Raw genomic sequence first — 23,998 nt, 5'->3', positions numbered from 1 at the left:
CCTGGGTCCGCGCCTCCCCGGCGCCGCGCTGCGCACCTGGGGCTGGAGCGCGCCTTCCCCGCGGGTCCTGGGGCCCCAGCGAGCAGGCGCCGCCGCGAACACAGGAAGCAGGGGCGGTTTCAAATACTTCTTTATTCTTACCATACTGTAAAAATTAATATAAAAAAGTGAGCGTGCTCAGTCTTTTCCTCTTAGCTACAACGCAAAGGACTGTCTTTAAAGTCTTTTTGTTTTCTTAAAAAAGTACCTTAGCTGCATCAACAGGAGAAAGATGTAGAAAAAGCTACCATATAAAAATAACTTAAGGGAAAATAAACAAGTACAGCTTCTCTCCAGGGTCAGTGGTGGCAAGTCCAGGCCGCGGCTCCCTTCCCCTCGCGTCCCCGAAACGGCGGCGCCGGCTGCGGCGGGCAGGGCGCGCTGGGCTCCGCGCGGCGGGTCTGAGGTGTCCCGGCGTCTCCCCGCGCCCCCGCCGGCCACGCGTCACCGGCCGTCGGCGGCCCCGGCCGGCAGGAAGGACGAGCCGGGCAGCTGCTTGAAGAACTGCCGGAGGCCGGCCAGGTCCCGCGTGAGCTGCTCCACGCGCTGGTGCAGCTTCTCGTTCTCGGCCGACAGCTCCACCAGCTTCTGCTGCATCTCCTGGTTGCGCCGCTTGGCCTTGTCGCGGCTCTTGCGCACCGCGATGTTGTTGCGCTCGCGCCGCTGCCGGTACTCGGGGCTGCCGCGGTCCGGGCCCCGCTTGCCGGCGCCCTTCTCCCGGGCCGGGCCGGGCGCGGGACTGGGCCCCGGGCTGCCCCGCGGCGGCTCGGGCGACGTGGGGGGCGTGGGCTGCGCGGCGGCCGCCAGGCTCACCACGGTCTGCGCGCAGACGGCCACCTGCGCGGGCAGCAGCGAGCCCGCGTCGCCGTCGCCCCAGTCGGGCTCGCGCTTGAGCGGCCGCGGGGCGGCGGGGCCCGGGCCGGCGGGGCGCGCGGGGTGGCCGGGCGGCGGCTCCGGGGCGCCCGCCGCGCCCGCCTTGTGGTTGCTGTTGAAGAGGTCGGCGAAGAGCTCGTCGTGGCACAGCTCCAGGGTGGGCACGGCGGCCATGGAGTCGATGTAGGCGCTGAAGTCGATGGCGCTCTCGTCGTCGTACATGGCGGGGGCCGCGGCGCCGGGCTCGCTGGCGCGGGCGGGCTTGCAGGTCCGGCCCGGCTCGTAGAAGGGCGCCGGCTCCGCGGGCCAGGGCGCGCCGCGCGCCGGGCCGTCCAGGCTGAAGAGGGCGGCGCTCATGGCGGCGTCGGCTGGGCTCCGAGGGCGAGCGCGAGCGCGGCTGTCACCCGGGGGCCGGCCGCCGCCTTTTCTAGCCGCGCGGACGCGCAGGCCCCGCCCCGGCTCCAGGCCGCGGGGCGCCCGGGGGCGCGGGGCGGGGAGCGGCGGGCGGCGGCCGGGGAGCCACCCCCGGAGCCGCCCCTTGAACCTTCGCCCGCCGCCGCCTCGCGGCCCCGGCTCCCCCCGCGCGGCGCTTCCTCCGCCCCCGCCCGGACCGGCCCGGGCCGTCCTGCTGGGAACGGCCCTCCCTCCGCCCGCGCGGGGCGCTCCCCGCTTCCTGTGGGTGGACGGCAGCTCCGCGTCCTTCCGAGCCCGCGCGGGGTCAGCACCGGCCCGGCCGTGGCGCGCGTCCCGGGCCGGTTCCCGTCGTCAGAGGCGGGAGGGGGCGGGCGGCCCGGCCGGAGGGCCGAGCAGGGACCCTGCAGGCGCGGGCGTCGCTCGGCCCCGCCGCGGCTGCTCCCTGGCCGCGGGGAGCGGGACGCAGCGCCGGCCGCCCCGTCGGCTGCAGCGCGAGGCCGGGCCGGGCCGGGACCGGTCGGCTCCGGACCCCACGAAGCCGCGAGGACCCGCGTTGCGGGCGCTCCCCGCTCCGGGCCGCGCACGGCCGCTCCTCTGAACTGAAGCAGTGCCATCTTGTGGCTCGTCTTCCTTCAGCCCGGATTTTATTTCAGCTTCTCTCTGTTCAGGTTCAGAGACGTTCTTCGAATCTGAAGCGGCTGGGCCTCGTGAGCAGAGGGAAGGGTTGCACTGGTACCTGGCGGGGTGGCGAGTCCGTAGCTCCTCACATTGGCAAATGCCCGAGAAGACGGTATGGACTGTCTTTGTTCGCCGAGTTCCTGCAGTTGGGGGCAGGCAGTTTTGTCGATTCCTTTTCTTAAATCACTGCCCCGCTCAGACCTGGGCGCCATCTCACACCGGTTCTGGGCTCAGGCTTCCCTCTCACCAGACGCTGGTCCAAACACCCAGTGGCGCGCACGCCGCTGCCCGAGCTCCTGCGTTCATCCCAGAGGCGAACTCCAGTGACACTGTGGGGTGTTCGATAGGGTTTCTAGAAGAACAAACACATGGCTTTAGAGTTACTCAGAGGGGCACATGATGCTGGTGTGATGCATTAATCGCCTGTGAAGGGTAGAGACCATGGATACATATAATGCGGGTTCATGCCCACCCAGGAAACGGCCTAGGACAAATTTCTTGGTTCTGTTTATGTAGGAAGCCCTAAAAACACTACAAAGCCTTCTCCAATTAATTAGGAAATGAAAAATTTATGTGGAAGAACCATATTCTCAAAAACAACTCAGTGAGATGATTAGTACATTCAGATATCAGAGTAAATATAAGTATTTTTGCTAAGATGAAGTTGAGCTTACAAGGAAATGCTATTGAAGAAAAACTGTTAGAATGCCCTTTGACATTTTGGGATTGAGCTTGAAAAAGATACTAAGCCTACATTTTCGTAATATATTAGCCAGTAATTAAGAATTTTCTTATCACCCAAACACTAATTTGAAAGAATATATGCACCCCTGTGTTTATTGCAGCATTATTTACATAGCCAAGATACAGAAGCAACTCAAGTGAATGAAAAAGTTGTGGTACACATGTTCAATGGACTATTACTCAGCCATGTATAGACCTAGAATATTATTCTAACTGAAATAAGTTAGAGTAAGAAAAATACCATATGATTTCACTATCTGTGGCATCTAAAGAACAGAACAAAAAACCAAAATTGAAGCAGACTCACAGAGAACAGACTGATGGTAGCCAGAGGAAAGGGGGTTGGGGGAGAGGTAGGAAGGTGAAGGGATTAAGAATACAAAATTGATTGTTTAAAAATAGTCACTGGGCCTTGGCTGGTGTCCTCAGTGGTTAGAGCATTGCCCATACACCGAAGGGCTGCAGGTTCCATCCCAGGCACCTGTGCGGCTCTGGTGCGGGAGGCAACCAATCGATGTCTGTCTCTCCATCCTCTCTCTCCCTCCCACTCTCTCTAAAAACCAACAGAACAAATATCCTCGGGTGAGGATTAACAGGAAAAAGTCATGTGGACGTAAAGCACAGCATAACGAATATAGTCAATAACATTTTAATAAGTATGGCTCCAGGAACTGCCAGGGAGAACACGTTGTAAAGTATGTGATTATCTAACCACATGCTGTACACTGACACTACAACAAAACAGCATTGAATGTAGACTGTAACTGAAAAATAAAATTTAAAAAATAAATAATTCCATTTACTATGAAGAATTTTCTTGCCTTTTCCAGAAAAGGGGGGAGGAGAGATTATAAATCCACAATAATGGATTTGTTATGACATTTGAGGGCAAATTAAAGACTTTTTTTAAAAAAATAATAAAGTTTAAAGTTTAGTTTCTGTGACAGTAGTTCCTAGTCACTTCTTTGAATGTCTCCACTAATAATTTATTCAAGATAAAGACAAAGTTGTTATTGAACATTTCTCATTGGTAGAGATCTGTTTCCAGTAATTATCTGACCCTTCTCTGGACCCTGGTGTTCTGAGTGGAGCTGTCACAAGGAGGAATCGGGTGAGGAAGCATTCCAGGTGGGAGCTTTGGACTTCCCTGTGTTTACAAGGACACTCCTATGCTGAGCTCAGCTGAGTTTCTAAACACCAGTCGTTAGAAGTTCACGCGGCTCAAAATGCTTAGAATGTGCTCTACCATCACTGAGCGCCCTCAGGGCTGGAAGAGACGACTCGGTCCCCTGCTCATTCATAACATGGTGACCACAGCACAGCTCTGATGTGGGGCCACTCTGGGTGCTCTGTATGGGGCAAGATCCTGGGCAGGAACAATCGTTCGAATCAAAGTCTCAAACGATGAAAGTGGTTTTTGAGCCATGCTATCGAAAGCAAAATGAAGTTTCAGGAAGAAAAATGCTGATTTTAGCACCCTCTCCCCAACTATCAGATTAGATACTTTCGTTAAACTTCTGCTTGGGGCTAATTTTAATTTTATGGTATGTTTCCATGTGTCTGTGTCAGACGATAGAAATGCAGTCTTTTTTAATAAACCTCATTCCTAATGTCTGAGTTTGAATAAAGGAAGACAAAGGTCGAAAATAATGAACCCAGTGGGTGTTGGGGTCACACATCCTTTGCACTGTGAGAGCCTGTGTGTTTTATTAAAAACTGGGTGAACATTTCTGCACTTACTCCAGCCTCTGAATCGAAGAGGCTGAGCCCCCAGACTACAAAGCAACCGGAGCTGAACACAGGTATTGGATTCTGTGGGCCAGGTGTCCAGCTTCCATATTCTTGCTCACCTTCCCATGAATAAAACACACAGGAGAAGCAATTGTCTTCCTAGCCCATATTCTTGTCAAGTGGCTTCCTCCTTCCCTTAGCTCACACCTGTCAGCCCTGCCTCCACCTCCTGCCACAGCCCAGGCACTTCCTGGGTGGCACTTGTCACACCTGTTCCCCCAGGAAGGGCACAGCAGGCTTGCACGTAGGAGTTCCCCCACCCAATCCATTCTCCAGGTGGCTGCCAAGAGTTCTTTGAAGAGGAAGGTTCTGTCGCTCTGTTCCATAAAATACTTGAGAGGTTCTTGGCCACAAGAATGGAGTTTCAGTTTTTAAGTGTGAGCCCTCGACTGCCCACTTCTTTACGAGTAAATCTGTTTCCTACCACAAGCAACAGAGGCCTGGCTCAACTCTGAATCCGCCCCCCCCCTCCGCCCCAGACCTACCTGGCCCCCGTTTGTGGTGGCGATGGTCCAGGTGAGAGCTCTTCCTCCCCTCGCCTATGTGGCTGGCAGGACCTTCCATCCGCCAGAGCCTTCATAAAATAGCTCCTCTCTGTTGCCTTCCATGACTTCAGCCACATTAATCATTTCCATATCGGGTTTCTCAGGACAATTCACCTCACATATTGCCAAATATCAAATGCGCATTTTTTCATATTCTGTTGAAGTTTGGATGCAATATTGGGATGCATATGCCAGTCACCATTGGCCACGGTGTCAATTACAACATCTGGTCTTGCCTGCATATGGGTGTAAGTGGATAGCAGTGAAACCCGAGGGATAATAGTGGGGAGCTCTCTTTTAAGAAATTCTGCATCACCAACTCTCTTGACCAAACAGAGAGCAGTACTGGGTATAAAACCCAAATATCAACAACTCTGAATTTAAAAGTGATTCAGAGGAGGGAGCCTCAAGATGGCAGCAGAGTAGGTGGAAGCTACACTCACCTCCTTTCATGACCAAACTGGAATTACAACTAAAATAAAGAGCAATCACCCTGAATGACCTACTGAAGACAAGCTGAGAAGCCTCGGACCGTGGATTTACAGAAGCGGCCGCATCGCGACTACTAGGAAGGTGACGATGCCAAGAGGACTGGCTCTGCTCCCACGGGTGGTGGATGAGGTTCCAGAGAGGCCTGGGGCCGAACCCCAAGCCAGGTTCCCCAGCCTAGAGCACGAGAGCCTGTGGAGGCAGCCCCCTAACACCCGGCTGTGAAACGCAGCAGGGCTTCTGTCCACCCGGGAGACTGAGGCTGGGAGTCTGTGGGAGACACAGGCAGCCTCTTAACGGGCCAAGGCACAACGTTTTGTACACAGCCACTCGCACTGGGCTCCGGCAGAGAGAGGGCAAGGGGGACTAGAATCACCTAGGGCAGTGGTCGGCTCGCGAGCCACATGCGGCTCTTTGGCCCCTTGAGTGTGGCTCTTCCACAAAATACCGACTTCTGCGCAAGGGCCACAAAGTTTCAATCGCACTGTACATGCGCGCCTGCACGTGGTATTTTGTGGAAGAGCCACACGCAAGGGGCCAAAGAGCCGCATGTGGCTTGCGAGCCGCAGTTTGCCGACCACTGACCTAGGGAAAGTCTACGAGTTGTTGCTCTGGGGAGGGAACTGTGCTGAGTCATTCTCCCATATCCAAGGTGCCATCTCTCTTGGGTGGAGTGTCCTTGTGGCATCAGCCTGAAGGAGAGCAATAGCCACACCCTCTGGGCTCCATCTGCCCGCCCCCCCATGTGGAGCTTGTGCCCTGCTGAGGAGTTAGCTGCTTTGGCCAGGCTGTCGGAGTCAGGGAGACTCACAGATGCTGGGACTGAATGGTCTGACTTTGGGGCAGAGGCCATTACCCCCTTTCCCTGCGAACCTGACTGGCACTTCCCACCATGAGAAATCCAACAGAACCACCAGCCCAGTTTCCCACAGATCCAACCAGCAGACTCCGGAGGCCCCACCTGCCTGAATCCTCGCGGCCTCACCTCCAAAGCCAGGACAAAACTCAGGAAGACTGAGTCCTGTCACTCTGGAGTGAGGTCCACACCCACCACCACCCTGAAGCCAGGCCAGCACCGGCCCTTGCAGGAAACCACTGGTCCCCTTCCCCCAAGTCTGCCAGCGGCTCTTTCAGTGACTGGGCCTGACAGGCTGCCAACAGGTAGAGGTGGTCTCAGGATGACTTGGGACTTTTGCTGACCTGCCCCTGGAACCAGTCCTGGGGGAAAAAGCTGACCGTGGTGTGCAGTTAGGTCCTTCCCATGTGCACCCAAGACCAGCAGAGACAGCCACAAACCATGGGTCACGTGTAGCTCCGAACAGGCTGTTCAGGGCGAGCCAAGCCACAGACAGCCTCTGACATTGGCCTGCACCAGTGCCTCCCCAGAGGGCCAGAACCCACACAGCCCGTGGCCAGCTTCACACAACATGAGAGCAGGACCGAATAAGCCTCACAAACAGCACATCCAACAGGAGGTCTCAGCAGCACCAGGACCTGCCGAGGCAAATTCTGCTTCGTGCGGTCACATCTGCCCAGCAGCCCGCACACCGTGGCCAGGGCCGAGCCTCACAGCCAGCCAGCCTGAGGGCCAATAACAACCAACAAACAAGTGTTGGAAAGAGTAGGGAGAAAAGGGAACAACTGCCGTGCGCTGTGGTGGGGATGCAGATTGGGACAGTCACTATGGAGAACAATATGAGTTACCTCAAAAAATGAAAAACGGAGCTGTCTTATGACCCAGCAATTCCACGTCAGGGAATACATCTGAAGACACCAGTGACACTAATTCAAAAGAATGTGTGCACCCCTATGTTCACTGCAGTGTTCTTTAAAATAGCCAAGATTTGGAAGTAGCCCAAGTGTCCGTCAGTCGATGAGTGAATGAAAAAACTCTGGTTCATTTACACGATGGAATATTAGCTGTTGAAGGAAATTTTACCACTTGAGACAGCATGGATGAACCTGGAGAGTATGATGCTAAGTGAAATAAGCCAATTAGAGAAAGACAAGTACCATATGATTTCACTTCTATGTGGAATCTAATGAGCAAAATAAACTAACAACGTGGAGACAGCGGTTGGCAAACTGCGGTTCGCGAGCCACATGCGGCTCTTTGGCCCCTTGAGTGTGGCTCTTCCACAAAATACCGACTTCTGCGCATGGGCCACAAAGTTTCAATCTCACTGTACATGCGTGCCCACACGTGGTATTTTGTGGAAGAGCCACACTCAAGGGGCCAAAGAGCCGCATGTGGCTCGCGAGCCACAGTTTGCTGACCACTGGGATAGGGCAATAAAATATTCTTAATATTATTCATATTTTCTTATAATCAGTAGAGATGTCTTATTTCCTGGTTTCCAAACCAAATATATTTTTAATGAGATTTATTCGAGTGACATTGGTTAGTAACATTATATTTCCAGTGTACAATTCTATAAAACATTATCTACATATTGCATTGTGTGATTTCCACCCAGTTTTAGTCTCCCTCGGTCACCATATATTTGACCCCCTTTACCCTCCTCCTGCTCCTCCAGCCCACTTCCCCTCTGCTAACCACCCTTCTGTTGTTTATGAGACAAATCAACTGTCTTCACTCAGCAAGTCACAGGGTTGAAGTTTGGACCACGGGTATGAGCCAGACATGCAGCCCCTAAGTGTGTAATGAGGACCTTTACTGTCCTGAGCGATTGCGCAAGTGCCTATGAACACTCTACTGTCACGGTTTCTGTTTTAGTACATGCTCATGGCTTCTACAGGAATTCCCAAGTGGATAGCTTTGAAATGGGACTCATACACACAGTCATCTGGTGACACTGAATTTTTTAAAAAAATATTTAATTATTGCCCTAACAGGTTTGGCTCAGTGGATAGAGCGTCAGCCTGCGGACTCAAGGGTCCCAGGTTCGATTCCGGCCAAGGGCATGTACCTTGGTTGCGGGCACATCCCCGGTAGGGAGGGTGCAGGAGGCAGCTGATCGATGTCTCTCTCTCATCAATGTTTCTAACTCTCTAATCCTCTCCCTTCCTCTCTGTAAAAAAATCAATAAGATATATTAAAAAATATATATATATATATATAAATTATTTATTATTTAAAGTATTATAAAAGTCTCCTCCCTCCCCATTGACCTCTCCCCGGCCACTCCCATCCCCCCGCCCCCAGCACATGCCCTGACCCCCCTACTGTTTGTTCATGGGTTATGCTCAGATGCATGCATACAAGTCCTTTGGTTGATCTCTTACGCCCTCAACCCCACCTCCCCTCATAGGATGGACAGTCTGTTCAATGCTTCTATGTCTCTGGATCTATTTTTGTTCATCAGTTTATGTTGTTCATTATATTCCACAAATGAGTGAGATCATGTGATATTTATCTTTCTCTGATTGGCTTATTTTGCTTAGCATAATGCTCTCCAGGTCCATCCATGCTGTTGTGAATGATAAGAGTTCCTTCTTTTTTATAGCAGCGTAGTATTCCACTGTGTAGATGTACCACGGGTTTTTAATCCACTCAACAGCTGATGGGCACTTAGGCTGCTTCTAAATATAAATGTTTTAAAAAAAACAATAAAAAGCTCAAGCCAATCTGAAAGTCTCAGGTGTGTGGAGGTATAAGAGGAGGCTGAGACTGAGTGGAAAGCCATTTTTGGATTTCATAATGTGATCTTGCTGTTCTAAAATGCATGTTTCCTCTCCAAATGAGGAGTCCATTTCCTATAGGGATTTGTTTTCCTGGAATTGCAATGCTGAGTGCTATCCCTACACCCAGACCTGGGATTGCTGAAGTTATCCTGAGTCTACCTTTCTTCCCACTGTGGAGCAGGTGGCAAAAGTGAGTGCTGAGACCAAGGTTTTTAAAAATATTTCTTTATTGATTTTAGAAAGAGAGGAGGGAGAGTGATAGAGAGATGGAAACATTGATGAGAGAGAAACATCAAATGCAATCATTTCTAAATATAATAAGCCACAGCTTTCTTTACCTGTTATTGTTCCTGTACCACTAATATAAGGTAACATATCAGTCATGCTGTCGGCTTTACACTCAGGCTTAGTGATGAGGCTTCTGGGTGTTTTTTCCAATATGCCATAATTACCAATGAGACACTGAATGGAATTTCACACTATACCATTTATTAAGATAGCTGCTTTGTCTAAGTCACAGCACTTGTAATGTCTCCGAGCCCTCACACCCAGGGCTCCCACCCTTCCCAAGTCCTGCCAAGGATGTTGGGGTCTGTTGCCTGGTCAATCAAGCACTTCACTTGAGCCTCTTCCGAAAGTCCACTCTCTGGTTCTTGGGCACGAACGTTGTGATCCTTGTTTCCTCGTGCGACAGCAACAAAGTCATCAAAGGCAGGTACCTTCTCATGGCCCAGAAGCAACTCATCACTGAAGAAATAGTAAACAAGTACAAAAGCATAAGCCACTCATTATTTTCCCTTTGTTGCCTGCATTCCTAGCTATTAAGCATTCCCTCTCATCACCGATAGAACGTTTCTGTTGCTCGTAACCTTGAAGTCAAGAGACTCAATTTGTAGAAAAATAGAACATGGACAATGCTGCTATTAATGTTTGTCTACAAGCTTTTGTGCTGGTACATGCTTTCATTTCTCTCGGGTGAATACTGAAGAGACAAACTGAAGACTCACATGGCAATTCTATGTTTAAATTTTTGATTAACTGCCAACTGCATTTTCCACAGCGGTTGCACCATTTTACCTTCCTACCAGCAACATACGAGGGCTCCAATTTCTCCACATCCTTGCCACCCTAGTTACATGTCATTACTTTTATTAGTGGGTGTGAAGTGGTATCTCTGATGACTAATGACGTTGAGCATTCATTGGAAAAATGAGGATACAGGGCTCACATCACAGGCTACATGTAAAGTTCTTAGCACTTTCTACAGTATGTAGTAATTCTTTAGGAAATGCTAGCAGATGGTGTTTTGTTTGTTTTTTCCCCACAAATGATAATCTTACCAAGTAATAACTGCTGGATTGGCACCTGTTAACTTTCTCTTAGCATAATGTATTTTCTGCCGGGGATACCAATTTTTTTCTGTTACATTTATTTCTCGAATCCACGATCCTCCTTTTTTCAGCATTTTCTGTTCAAAATTCTAAAGGAAAAGAACATGATTTTCTTTGCTTACTATAACAGTACATTTGATCACATCCAAACAGATAAAACAAGTCATGATCTTAAACTAAACAACTCTGTAACTGGGAGGAGCTCTATAGCTTTTTATGCAGATTCTAATGGTAGTAACACAATAGTGACAATGATCTTGAGGAATCATAGTCAGGTTTAAACATCACTCCTGCCCTAGCCGGTTTGGCTCAGTAGATAGAGTGTTGGCCTGTGGACTGAAGAGTCCTGGGTTCGATTCTGGTCAAGGGCACATGCCCAGGTTGCAGGCTCAATCCCCAGTGGGGGGTGTGCAGGAAGCAGCCAATCAGTGATTCTCTCTCATCATTGATGTTTCTCTCTCTCTCTCTCCCTTCCTTCCTCTCTGAAATCAATAAAAATGTATGTATTTTTAAAAATCACTCCCTATGTAAAGGGTGTCATTGCTAAGCTTCATTCTTTTGGGGCTGTGTTGTAAAGAACCCTTGAGATTTAAGAAAGTACTGTTTGTTTTTATGATCAAGGAAGACCTCATATGGAGCAGATTTTAAAATAAAAGTTGTCTCCAAGAGAAATCGAACCCACCATTAATGGGTTCATGCTTCCTCTCCTAGTTAGAAAGATACTCAATTGAAACAATAGCTTTGTCCAAATAAAGGTTATGTTTCTTATCTTATTTTCAAGCCAAATGATTTCCAACTGTTATTTTCGTGAAATGCTCTATAAAATCATGTAAATATTTCAGGAGACACATTTTGATGCATTTCCATCGTATCGATTACTAGCACATTATAATGCAAGTGGAAGTGCATATAAACCACCCTACTTTCCAGTCGAAGGAAGGTTCCTTTACAAACACGTCCATGGTGGTGGTGAGCAGGTCGGGGTGCAAACGGAAGGCTCTCAGTGCGTGCACCATGACGCTGTACATAACTCCTGTTTCTTTCATTGGTAACATCAGATTGATAAATTGGCGAGTTAGACGAAAAGGCATCAGCTCAGGGACTGGCAGAAACTAAAGAGAAAAACATACACACAAGGAACAGGATATATTCACTAGAAATCTCAAAGCAACAGGCACAAACAAAGCATCTTCCCGTAGTTACTGTTCACATTTAGTGAGAACGTGAACTCCACTTTTCTCAAAATCAGATCCACAGAGAGGAATGCACTGTGCCCACGAGTAACCAGCAGTCATCCCTGCGATGCCACCCCCTCCGTGCGCAGAGCCACGCAGCCTGCAGACTCCGAAGTGCGGCTTCCAACAGAGCTCAGTGCCGGAGAAAACACTGGCACCAGATCCCGCACAAGACATCCGACTCTGCAGCTTCATGAAACTCCCTTAGAGTCTTCCCTTTTTATCGGAGCACATTCTATTCTTAGTTCTGATCAGCCTGTCTTCACACCTTGTATAACCTGTCTGACCCAGGCTGAGAACATCCCTTTCTGCAAGAAAGTTAAATGAATGTTCATGATAAAGCTGACCCCACTGACCCAAAGCTGTCACTTCTTTGAAAACGGTCCATTGCCAGAGGGCATTACAAGGGCCTAAAACAACTGTAAATTAGCCAGAACAACGAGAGCGAGAGGAGCACACCTGCGTAGCTGATCCAAAGGCATGTCCAAAGTCAATTCCGATCATGCCGCCCGTCTCCATGTTCACCATGAAATTGTTCAGATGTCTGTCTCCGATGCCCAGAATCCAGTGGCTGATGCACATCAGAGCATGAGAGCTGGCAAAGTGGGAGCGGAGCGCCAGGAAGGCCTCCGGGCCGGCGCTCATCTTCAGAAAGGCGCGCCTGGGAGAGGGGACACAGCTGGGGTCTCTGCTGTGCTAACAGGCCTGGGAGAGGGGACACGGCTGGGGTCCTCACTGTGCTAACAGGCCTGGGAGAGGGGACACCGCTGGGGTCCCTGCTGTGCTAACAGGCCTGGGAGAGGGGACACGGCTGGGGTCCTCGCTGTGCTACCAGAGCCTGGGAGAGGGGACACTGCTGGGGTCCCCGCTGTACTAACAGGCCTGGGAGAGGGGACACCGCTGGGGTCCTCACTGTGCTAACAGGCCTGGGAGAGGGGACACCGCTGGGGTCCTCACTGTGCTAACAGGCCTGGGAGAGGGGACACCGCTGGGGCCCCCACTGTGCTAACAGGCCTGGGAGAGGGGACACCGCTGGGGTCCCCGCTGTGCTAATAGGCCTGGGAGAGGGGACACTGCTGGGGTCCCCGCTGTGCTAATAGGCCTGGGAGAGGGGACACTGCTGGGGTCCCAGCTGTGCTAACAGGCCTGGGAGAGGGGACACCGCTGGGGTCTCTGCTGTACTAACAGGCCTGGGAGAGGGGACACCGCTGGGGTCCTCGCTGTGCTAACAGGCCTGGGAGAGGGGACACGGCTGGGGTCCTCGCTGTGCTACCAGAGCATGGGAGAGGGGACACTGCTGGGGTCCCCGCTGTACTAACAGGCCTGGGAGAGGGGACACCGCTGGGGTCCTCACTGTGCTAACAGGCCTGGGAGAGGGGACACCGCTGGGGTCCCCGTTGTGCTAACAGGCCTGGGAGAGGGGACACCGCTGGGGCCCCCACTGTGCTAACAGGCCTGGGAGAGGGGACACCGCTGGGGTCCCCGCTGTGCTAACAGGCCTGGGAGAGGGGACACCGCTGGGGCCCCCACTGTGCTAACAGGCCTGGGAGAGGGGACACCGCTGGGGTCCCCGCTGTGCTAACAGGCCTGGGAGAGGGGACACTGCTGGGGTCCCCGCTGTGCTAATAGGCCTGGGAGAGGGGACACTGCTGGGGTCCCCGCTGTGCTAACAGGCCTGGGAGAGGGGACACTGCTGGGGTTCCCGCTGTGCTACCAGCACCTGGGAGAGGGGACACGGCTGGGGTCCCCGCTGTGCTAACAGGCCTGGGAGAGGGGACACGGCTGGGGCCCCCGCTGTGCTAACAGGTCTGGGAGAGGGGACACGGCTGGGGTCCCCGCTGTGCTAACAGGTCTGGGAGAGGGGACACCGCTGGGATCCCCGCTGTGCTAACAGGCCTGGGAGAGGGGACACCGCTGGGGTCCCCATTGTGCTACCAGGCCTGGGAGAGGGGACACCGCTGGGGTCCTCGCTGTGCTAACAGGCCTGGGAGAGGGGACACCGCTGGGATCCCCGCTGTGCTAATAGGCCTGGGAGAGGGGACACCGCTGGGGTCCCCGCTGTGCTAATAGGCCTGGGAGAGGGGACACCGCTGGGGTCCCCATTGTGCTAACAGGCCTGGGAGAGGGGACACTGCTGGGGTCCCCATTGTGCTAACAGGCCTAGGAGAGGGGACACTGCTGGGGTCCCCGCTGTGCTAACAGGCCTGGGAGAGGGGACACCCCTGGGGTCCCCACTGTGCTACCAGCGGGGGGGACAGTCAGAAGGATACTTACTTCAAGAGAGCAGCTGGTACTTTACTTTCTCTTTTCCTGAAAGATGTGACTGCTTCGGTACGACTAGCTCTCCTAAGATTTAACAATAGAAGATGTCTGATTAGAACAAACTTCTTGTGACGGACATTTAAAATTCTTTGTTTACATTGAAGCTCAGATATCAAGTAACTAGATTTTGATGATTTCTCTGAGGTAAAACTTTCTAAGGAACAAAATATATATGCAACTTTGAGAAGCACGAACTAGTTACAAAAAGGAAAATCAAAACACACTCACTTATACATCAGCATATAAGCGCCAGGGCCCTGCTTTCCCGACGTCTTTGCCAGCCAGTCTCTATATTCAAATGGTGGGGCTCGGGGATCACTAGCAAAGAGGAAAAAGGAGTCAGCACTGGGGAGATATTCAGCATTATATGCTTTTAGAGGCAAAGACCACAATGAATTCATTGAAAAACAGGGAAGAGGCAGGGAAAATAAATATGATTTTTAATCATCTACACTAATAAAAGAGAAAGATGCAAATTGACTGTACCTTCCCAATGCTCATCAGCCAATCAGGAGCGAGTATGCAAATTAACCCAACAGACATGGTGAGTTAATGTGCATACGCAGGTGCCGAGCGGCCAGGGGTGGGGCAGGATGCTTGCGTGGCAACGACGCAGGCGTTCCACACCGCCCCAGCCGCTCCGGCCTCTGGGCAGTGTGGGAAGGCGGAAAGGTGGCTCCGGGCCGGAGCAACGATGGTGCCGGCAGCCAGGGGAAGGAAGGCCCATTCCTGCATGAATCTTTGTGCATCGGGCCTCTAGTATTTAATATTAACACAACCCATGTTACTCTGGATCTAGAATTTCAATATATCATTATTTATCCTTAATTTCTGAAGAATCGAAGGTATTTCCTGTGTAAAAGTTTAAGTACAAAACAAAGAAATGCAATCATTTTTCCACTTCATACAGAGAGAACAAGATGACCTCAACATGAGTGTCTATGAGCTTGGCGTGCGGCTCTAGAAGGCCCGTCCTGGGAAAGCACCGTAACTACAGGGCGATGGGACTACACGCAACGGATTTAAAACAGGCAGCCAGGCGACACTGCCCACAATGCCACACACCGTTTGAAGACGGGTGATGTCTGTTCTTGTCGTTATTTAAGACCCTGCCTCACTCTTTCCCCTTTTCCAGTTTGCAGATACATATGAAATCCACACTAAGAACAAAGTATTTTCTTAGGAGACAATGGATGTGGATTGAATTGAATTTGAAAAGCTGTTTTCAATGCTTCTTAGGCAAAAGGCAGCATCGGGGCAGCTGGAAACAATGGGATGTTTGTATGGTTAGCCACTTTGGGGGTTGTGTCAAAAGTTTTAACAAGTTTTCCTAAAAAAACACCTAAAGATAGAATGATTTTGCAAAATATTGCTTAATAGTTCATCACTTGAGTTGAATCTTTTCTGAATTGCTACTAAGTTAGCTTCATAAATGGACACTCCATTTTCAACTAAATTCTCTCCTAGTTTCAACTGGGGTGAAAATCTTTAGTTTGGAAAAACTGTTAATATGTAAAGAAAAGATAGCAATGATGTTTAGTAAAGGGGGTTGGAAGTGCCTTGTTTTAAAAAGGTAGAGGAAAGTAGTCTAACAATTTCATATTGAAAAGCACTTTGAACTCTGCTGATACCTATGGTTGCCTTATGCACTTGACATCACTGCCCCCTCTTACAAAGGAGGCGTGGGAAGAGGGAAAGGTGAGTCCGAAACACTGCCCGTCAGTACCAGAGCAGCTGCGGAATTTCGGACTCTGGGAAGTACTGTTCGTCAGCTTTCCTGTCTTCAAGGCAGAGACGATTCCCGACGAAGGACTCAAATGATGGGAATTAAAAGCTGGTAGTCACTGTCCTATGTAGCAACTGTTACCCACAGGTAAGAGTTTGATCAAAATGATTAATTTTACAGAAACTGTTCCATACTTTCAGGAAGGAATGAGAGTACAATGAAGAAAAATAGGCCTGTTTCTTCTTCCTTCATTCTCTAGCTTGTCCTCAAAGCTAGTTAACTCCTACTTCAAAATGTGTTTCAATATTGTCCTTATTTTTCTTTACAGAAACAAAAAACAAAGAAAAAACCCTTCTGATAAGCTATCCCGCTTACATGCTGGGTGACCAAGGACAAGTTCTTAACCTTTCTGGCCCTCAGCTGCTTCATCTGCACAGAGCTAGTGACACTCACCTTACAGGCTTTTGTGAAAAAATAAATGACTTCATATACATTCAGAGCTGAGAGTAGTGCCTAGCACACAGAAGACGTTTAACGAAATGTCAGCTGCTCTTCTTATGTATTTGTTTTATTTCTTTCAAGATTTTCCCTTTTTTCCCAAAGCTAATACTTTTTTTTTTCTTTATTGTGGTAAAATATATGCAACTACTGCTTAGACTCCTCTTCACCTACCCAGAAGCACATTAAAGACGAGGCCAGGGTCGGCTGACAGCACCAATAGAAAGGGGCCCTGAAATGTGACTAGAAACATGGGGTGGAGGAAACGGAATTTGAAACAACTCTACTCAGGGAGAATGTCACGTCCGGGCGCAGCAGCGGGCTGGGGTGGACCAGGGCAGGGCTGGAGAAAGTACTGAGACCCCACGTTACCTTGTATAAGCTGCTTTCTCCTCTTGTGACATGTTACTCAAAAGAAGTTCCTTTAAGGTAAACGTATTTTCAATCCATTCAATTAATCCTAATCTGAAAAGGAGAATAAAAGGTTTATGAATACAAACCCAAACTGCTCTTTCTTTACTAAAAAAAAAGTTCTGTAGAATTAAAGCAAAACAGATTTTTTTTTCATGTCAATTATTCACTTACTTTCCCCGCATCAAGATAAAAATTATAGGTTTAGAGGTGTTTATTAGTTCTGGCTAGGTTTCTGTCTTTATGAAATCTAAAACACTAAATTGTCAAGTGACCTCTAACCCCAGGTGGTCTTACCTGGAGGTCATGGGGACGACGTGGTACGTCTGTAACTGCATGTTTCTCTGACTGCAGGCGGCATCTCGGGAGAGGATGACATTCATGACCTCAAAGAGCTGCTCGACGCGCTGGTCCTGCCGCAGATCTTCGCCCCCTTTCACCAGGAAAGGGTAGTCTCGCTCATCATGGCCTCGGATGATGATGCGCTTTGGTTTTCTGATAGAAGCCATTGTTTTCACCTTTAAAAATTAAGAAAATACTTTTAGGTGCAGTCTAAACACTGAGGGACCAGCACATCATATCACCATCAAAAGGGGAAAAGTGCCCAGCTGGTGTGGCTCATGGCTGAATATGAACCAGAGGTCAGGGTTCAATTCCTGGTCAGGGCACATGCCTGGGGTTGCGGGCTCGATCCTCAGTAGGGGGTGTGCCAGAGGCAGCCAATCAATGATTCTCTCTCATCACTGATGTTTCTACCTCTCTTTTCCTCTCCCTTCCTCTCTGAAATCAATAAAAATATATTTTTAAAAAGGTGGGGTGGGGAAAGTAAGGCGGGTTGGCACACATTGCTCAAAGAGAGATCTCTCTTTGAAGACAGGTGATATAGAGAAAAAAAGAGATAATCAAGGGTCAGTGAGATATTTCTGTTACCTGTTCACACCATACTATTGTACCCACATAATAATTCCATATTCCTGGTTAAAATAATTGCTAATAAATGTGGATGTCCTTAGCAACAAGCAATACACAACTTTCTACAATTACTTAAATTACATATATTTTATAATGGATACACATATATAGTTTACCCTTCAAGTTTATTATGTCCTTAAATATGATTGATATTAAAACATTGGAAACATTAAGAAATTCAGTAAAGAATAGGATCATAAAACTACATACATTTTAGACCAACACAGGAAGTTAATTGTCTTTTCTTGGGTACACATAAATATTCTCAAATGTGAAGAACTAAATGCCACATACTAACAATCCTAACTCTGGTGACTGGGGTCACAAACACTGGCACCTACCCGCTCATCAAACCCCGCGATCCGTGCGTGGTATTCTGGCATTGGCTTTCCTTTGCCATCATACTGACCTAAGACAACACAGAAAAGCCTTATTTAGATAGAGCTTGTTACAGATCCCCGTATTTTAAAACAGCTGCTGCCCTGGCTAGTGTGGCTCAGTAGTTGAGCATCGTCCCATGCACCAAAAGGCTGCCAGTTTGATTCCTGGTCAGGGTACAAGCCCAGGTTGTGGGCTTGATTCCTGGTCGGGGGTGTGCAGGAGACAGTCGATCCCTGTCTTGCTCTCACATCGGTGTTTCTCTCTCTTACTTTCTCTTCCTCTCTCTCTAAAAATCAATTTTAAAAAAACCTTGAAAAATAGTTGCGATCTAATTAAAGAGTTAACAAAATTTTTACTAAAAGTTTTTATTTAAAGAAAATGGATTTTAAAAAATCTGTTACAGGGGTAAACAAAAGTAGGTTTATAGTTGTGCAGTATGCAGTTTATTTTGTGTTATTATTTATTAATTATTGTATTATTTACTTGTATTACAACTAGAAACCTACTTTTGCCCAACCCTGCGTTTCTGAATTTGACTAAGGGAAGAACTTCAAACAGGAAAAATAATGCATGGGATAGAACACTGTTGTATTTAAGGAGAATCAAGCTGCACATTAGGAGGCTTATGTTTCAAATAATTTTCTTGAAACTGCCTGTATGTAATACATAGCTGCTAATAATAACAAAGAAAAGTATTTCTCCAAATGTTTTTTGTATCCAATGGATATAACCATATTAAAACATTTTTTTTTTTTGGTCTGTTGAATTCCAGGGTAAAGAACATGAAATGTACAAAAATTGTCTGAACAATGCTGTGTTCACATCTGACCGACTTGTCTTTATCCTCAATGTCACAATCCTTTTTCTCAAAGGTAAGTTGTTTCTCATTATCTTTTCACTTTGAATGGGTCCAGCATGTACACCCCAAGAAGTGATTTGCATTTATACCTATATTATATTTCTGAGGAAAAGGTATTCAGAAGTAAAGCATGGGGATGTTTAGAAGAAATTACATTATCATTATTATTAGATAGAAATCTGAACACTTGTCATAATCAGGAATATAAGAAAACTATAATCTAATTAGACATTGGATAAAGTACACCGATTCATAGTAACGATAAAAAATATGACAAGAATTTGATCCATCTGCTTTTGTGGCCGCTGCCCCTGTGGCCGCTGCCCCCACTGCTGCTCCTGCTGCTGCTGCAGCCCCAGCCAAGGCTGGAGCAAAGGAAGAGTCGGAGGAGTCAGAGGAGGATATGGGGTTTGGTCTCTTTGATTAATTACCAAAAAGCGACCAGCTCAGCCAACTCTATTTGAGAAACAAGGAAATAAAGCTTACTTCTCTTAAAAAAATAAAATTAAATTAAAAAAATAAAATAAAATAAATAAATAAAATAAAAATAACTGTCAAAATCCTGACATTACTTTAGAAATCAAAAGTTCCTGCTACAGCACTATTCTTCTTAAAGTAGCTTTGTCACTTCTGAAGGTTCGCTCACCAGGAATCTCCAGCTCATTTCTTAGGAATTCCACTCTGAAGTCACTCATCCAGGGTGAGCATTCTTTCAGGTTCCCAGGTGGCTTTGAGTCTTCGCGCATTTTTGAAAGCAGTGTGTTGGTAATGTCATTGAAGTCATGAAGCTTCATTCCAGGTAGCTTAGAACCTTGTTTCCCAAAGTGTTTATCAAATTCTTTTCCAAAAGCCTGAAATTAATAATAAATTATCTTAAATATTAATGTTTAAGGTAAATTTGAACATTGGAGATAGGACAGTTAGTGCAACTGCACAACTATTCAGGACCACATCTGCACAGAAGAGGCAGCAGGGAGAAAAAACCTGGATACATAGAGAAAGCACAGACCATTCTATAGGTGACAATTTTCATCTCCCAAATGCTAGGAACTTACAGAACGTTATCATTGCTTTTACCGAGGGCCCATGTGGGGCCTGATTTAGCCTTCATTCACTGGCTGGAACTGGGATTAGGGATCTGGTAGAAAAATACCGTTCTGATTTTTAAAAAAGATAAGATTATAAACCTCTGAATTTCATTGAATGACCTATATTACTAGGCTCCACACCATAACAAATCCTCCTCTGTCTCACAGTACTGCACTAACTGTCCATGTCACTCTATGGTTTTATAACCTAGCACGGCATGCTTTCAATTTATAATGCTCCAAGAACAGCTGAAAAGACCTGAATTTAATTCTTCAAACCCTGAGTGCCTGCTATTCGCTGGGCAGCAATTCTGCTGGTTCGGAGATACATGAATGCTGCTATAGTGGTAAGTTTCCCTCCCAAGTGGCAGGAGGGTGTTTGCTGGGGATTAAGAGAACCAGTTTTTCCTCTACTTCTACCATCTGGGGTAGGAATGGAACTCGGGCCCTGAGAACAGATGCTGTGTCTCTTCTGACAGGTGCTGTCATAGAAGAACCAAAAGCATTTTCTAAACAGCTGAGGAATTTGTCCACAATCCACATAGCGATGTGTCTCCAAGGAGCTCTAGGTCATGTGGCCAACGTATGAGATCTTAACTGAAGTTCTCATGAAGAACTTGGACACCTGGACACTGGGCAATGTGCAGAAGTACACACAGGAAAGTGGCCGTCCCACCTCTGCCTGCGCCGCCACACTCACCAGCTCGCTCCAAGGTGGAATGAGGGAGATGTTAGCTGTCACATGACTGATCACTGTGTTCACACACTGAACTTGGCTGGACATGCTGGCCACTGCCACACAGAAGTGGGAGGCCCTGATTTTCAGGGTGGCCTTGATAGTGAGGATTACAAGGGAGTCCTGCTTATTAAATGTGACTTTTCTCACTGATGCCGTCGTCGTCCACAAGGACTGGATTTGGAAATAGAAAGAAAATCACTAACCCAAGTGCCAGGAGACAGAGCAGGACAGACAGGAGGCCATACTGCTTGGTTCTCCGAGCACACAATCTCTGGTCACTGTGGGATCAAAGCCACCAGCTCATTTACTTGCTCTGTCCCTGGGCAGGAGAGGCAGGGGATGCTGTCCCGCCCAGTGATTCCACGTATGGGAACTGGGCAATGGCATCTTCCTGCTCCCGTTCACCCAGCATATCCTCTGTCAGCTTTCACTTGCTCGTAGGAAGGAGGGTGAGCAGAGTCGGAATGCTGGGACCCATGGCCGGGATGTGCCACCTGGCACGTTCTGCCCCTGGGGTCCTCGGAGCAGTCCGCTCAGTGCGCATGCATGATTTTATCTTGGCTTTTAGGAAATAAACCCCTTGTCACATGCAGCAATGACAGTCCTGTATATTCTTACATTTATTCAGACCTTTAAGTAAAACTACCTTAAGTAGGAATGACCCGCCAAAATCCATCTCTACTTACCGAAACTATACCATTCATGCATCTAATTAAAGATGCCTATTTCACACCCAACGGTAGTATAGGTAGTGAAAAGAAAAGATGAATAAGATGAAAATCTCTGTCCACAAGTCTAATTTGGGAGGCATAAATTAAAGAATTAAAGATAAATATGGCCCTAGCCGGTTTGGCTCAGCCTGTGCACTGAAGGGTCCCAGGTTCAATTCTGGTCAAGGACACATACCTGGGTTATGGGCTCAATCCCTACTAGAGGGGCGTGCTAGAGGCAGCCAATCAATGGTTCTCTCTTGTAATTGATGTTTCTGTCTCTCTCTCTCCCTCTACTTTCCTTTCTGAAATCAATAAAAAAATGTATTTTTTTTTAAAAAAGATAAATATAGTTTCCTATTCCTGAGGATTTTGCCAAAAGAACCTGTACACTGATGTTCACAGCAGCACTATTCATAAGAACTAAGAAGTGGAAAGAAAACCAAATGTCCATCAGTTGATGAAAGGATAAACAAAACGAGACAAAAAGTGGAATAATATTCAGCAATAAAACAGAGTGAAGTATTGCCCAGCTCGTTTGGCTCAATGGATAGAGCATCAGCCTGTGGACTGAAGGGGCCCGGGTTTGATTCTGGTCAAGGGCACATGCCCGGGTTACGGGCTTGATCCCCAGTAGGGGTGTGCAGGAGGCAGCCAATCATTGATTCTCTCTCATCATTGATGTTTCTATCTCTCTCTCCCTTTCCCTTCCTCTCTGAAATCATAAAAATATATTAAAAATAAAATAAAAAAGGAGTGAAGTGCTGGCACATGCTGCAACATGGACGATGCTAAGAGATGTGCGTGTAGGTGCTTCAGGCAGCAGGGAGGAAGGAACACCTAACTCTGGGGACAGCCAGGAGAAGGAGGTTCAGGGACGGGCTCTGAAGGAGAAATGCTGCAAAGACACATCTGCCAGGGTGAGCTATCCAGCTGGACGGGGCCAGCAGAGAAACTCATGTAGAGGGAGCAGCAAGCACAAGGCATGTGGTGTGGAATCTGGACACAGCAAGGCTCTCTGATCTCCACTTGTTCTAAGAGGATTTTGCTGATTCACTCCAAACTGAGGTGAGAAGATTCTCTTTCTTTCAACTCGAAAACAACTTTGAAAATAGGTCTCATGTATCACATTTGTCCTCAGGCTACAGTTCTTTACATACAGTATCTACCAACAATTCCTTTGAATTCAGAAACTGGGTCAATCTTCTCTTTCTATCTCCTATAGCACCCAGTAGAGTGCCTTGAACAGAGATAAGTGCTCACCAATAGTTAACCTATATAAAATACAAATATTTATTGATCCAATATTCAAACCATTCTGAGAATTAAAAAGATTAAATACATGTAACCTTCATATCTAAGAATCTGAGCATGAAGAACACAATGTAATAAAACCCCCAAGATTTTACCTATTGACCCCCTTTGTTCTTTATGACCTAGAAATACGCCATTAATATTTCAGAGAAAGCATCAGATCTAAGACAGTTTACAAATTCAACAGACATTTTAAAACCAGAATTGCTAACAAACCAGCAACCATAAGTATTGATCTTCACAATGATTCTATCATACAGGCAGGCTGCCATTACCCATACCTGAATAAACTTCCTTCTAAAAGCGCCAACGCCTGGAGCCTTTGAGTCTCCCAAGGCTGCATACATTCTTTCATACATCTTTTCAATGGTTTTTTTATTTACGGGGTTTTTTGTTAATTCAACTTTGATATCCTCAGTCCAGTCCTGTGCAGGGGGGAAAAAAAAGAAAGAAAAATCAAACTAGATTGTAAGTAGATTTTATCTAAGTTCTATGTTTTATGTGTTAGAAGATGTAATATTACCTTAAAGATCATTTCTGGATTAGAGAGTTGTTCTAGGGCATTAATAAAATCTTGAACCACTCCTCCTTGATCCAACTTAATTTTAATCCTATAAAAAATTACCAAGTTTAGGTAATCAAACATCTTCCATAGATCAAGGCCTGTAATTTATACTTATTTTTACTTATATATAAAACTTTATATAACCAAAGAAGAAGCAATTTACATATTCTATCTAATATTAGGTAAAGAACAAAGTCCCCTCTTATCCACAATTTCTGTGGTATCAGTTACTGGGGGTTAACAGTGGTCCAAAAATATTAAGTGGGAAAATGCAGAAACAAACAAATCATACATTTTACATTGCATGGCATTCTGGTGGTGATGAAATCTGGTGCTGTCCCACCTGGAACATGAATCATCTCTTTGTCCAGGATATTCACCCCATTTCATCTCATCACTGAGGCACTGTATCATCTCACATTATCACCAGAAAGGTGAATACAGTACAATAACATATTTGTGAGAGACCACATTCACATAACATTTGTTACAGTGTGTTATTATAATTGTTGTTTCATTATTATTGTTGTCAATCACTTACTGCACCTAATTTATAAATTAAACTTTAT

The 23,998-nt window shown here is 47.5% G+C and overlaps 2 protein-coding genes, 1 long non-coding RNA gene and 1 pseudogene across 3 annotated transcripts in view; 1 reads left to right on the top strand and 3 right to left on the bottom strand.

The window, feature by feature from the left end:
* Positions 1-113: 113 nt before the first annotated feature.
* CEBPD (CCAAT enhancer binding protein delta) lies at positions 114-1,462 on the bottom strand. The gene has a single exon (XM_036338744.1). The coding sequence runs from the start codon at positions 1,267-1,269 to the stop codon at positions 484-486; it is 786 nt and encodes a 261-aa protein (XP_036194637.1). The 5' UTR covers positions 1,270-1,462; the 3' UTR covers positions 114-483.
* Positions 1,463-9,687: 8,225 nt separating this feature from the next.
* PRKDC (protein kinase, DNA-activated, catalytic subunit) overlaps positions 9,688-23,998 on the bottom strand; it is a 217,092-nt gene continuing 202,781 nt past the window's right edge. The window contains exons 75-86 of the mRNA XM_036338724.1: positions 23,388-23,475; positions 23,146-23,289; positions 19,660-19,864; positions 18,115-18,182; positions 17,099-17,319; positions 16,763-16,855; positions 14,395-14,484; positions 14,119-14,190; positions 12,304-12,505; positions 11,533-11,721; positions 10,559-10,698; positions 9,688-9,965 (exon numbers count right to left, since the gene is read on the bottom strand). Coding sequence (XP_036194617.1) covers positions 9,761-9,965; positions 10,559-10,698; positions 11,533-11,721; positions 12,304-12,505; positions 14,119-14,190; positions 14,395-14,484; positions 16,763-16,855; positions 17,099-17,319; positions 18,115-18,182; positions 19,660-19,864; positions 23,146-23,289; positions 23,388-23,475 — 1,717 coding nt within the window. The 3' untranslated portion in view covers positions 9,688-9,760. The remainder of the gene's footprint in view (positions 9,966-10,558; positions 10,699-11,532; positions 11,722-12,303; positions 12,506-14,118; positions 14,191-14,394; positions 14,485-16,762; positions 16,856-17,098; positions 17,320-18,114; positions 18,183-19,659; positions 19,865-23,145; positions 23,290-23,387; positions 23,476-23,998) is intronic.
* LOC118671011 lies at positions 17,389-20,434 on the top strand. Its single transcript, XR_004972555.1, has 3 exons — positions 17,389-17,442; positions 18,927-19,026; positions 20,314-20,434. It is a non-coding gene; the product is annotated as an uncharacterized LOC118671011 (long non-coding RNA).
* Positions 20,518-21,544, bottom strand: LOC118670754 (annotated as a pseudogene).

This window comes from Myotis myotis, unplaced genomic scaffold, assembly GCF_014108235.1.
Source record: "Myotis myotis isolate mMyoMyo1 unplaced genomic scaffold, mMyoMyo1.p scaffold_m19_p_16, whole genome shotgun sequence".
NCBI classification, from domain to species: domain Eukaryota; kingdom Metazoa; phylum Chordata; class Mammalia; order Chiroptera; family Vespertilionidae; genus Myotis; species Myotis myotis.
This window is presented reverse-complemented; position numbering and strand designations above follow the sequence as displayed.

What these genes read in the sequence shown, in the direction of transcription:
- CEBPD (XM_036338744.1), bottom strand. Translation starts at nt 1,269, where the DNA reads ATGAGCGCCGCCCTCTTCAGCCTGGACGGCCCGGCGCGCGGCGCGCCC.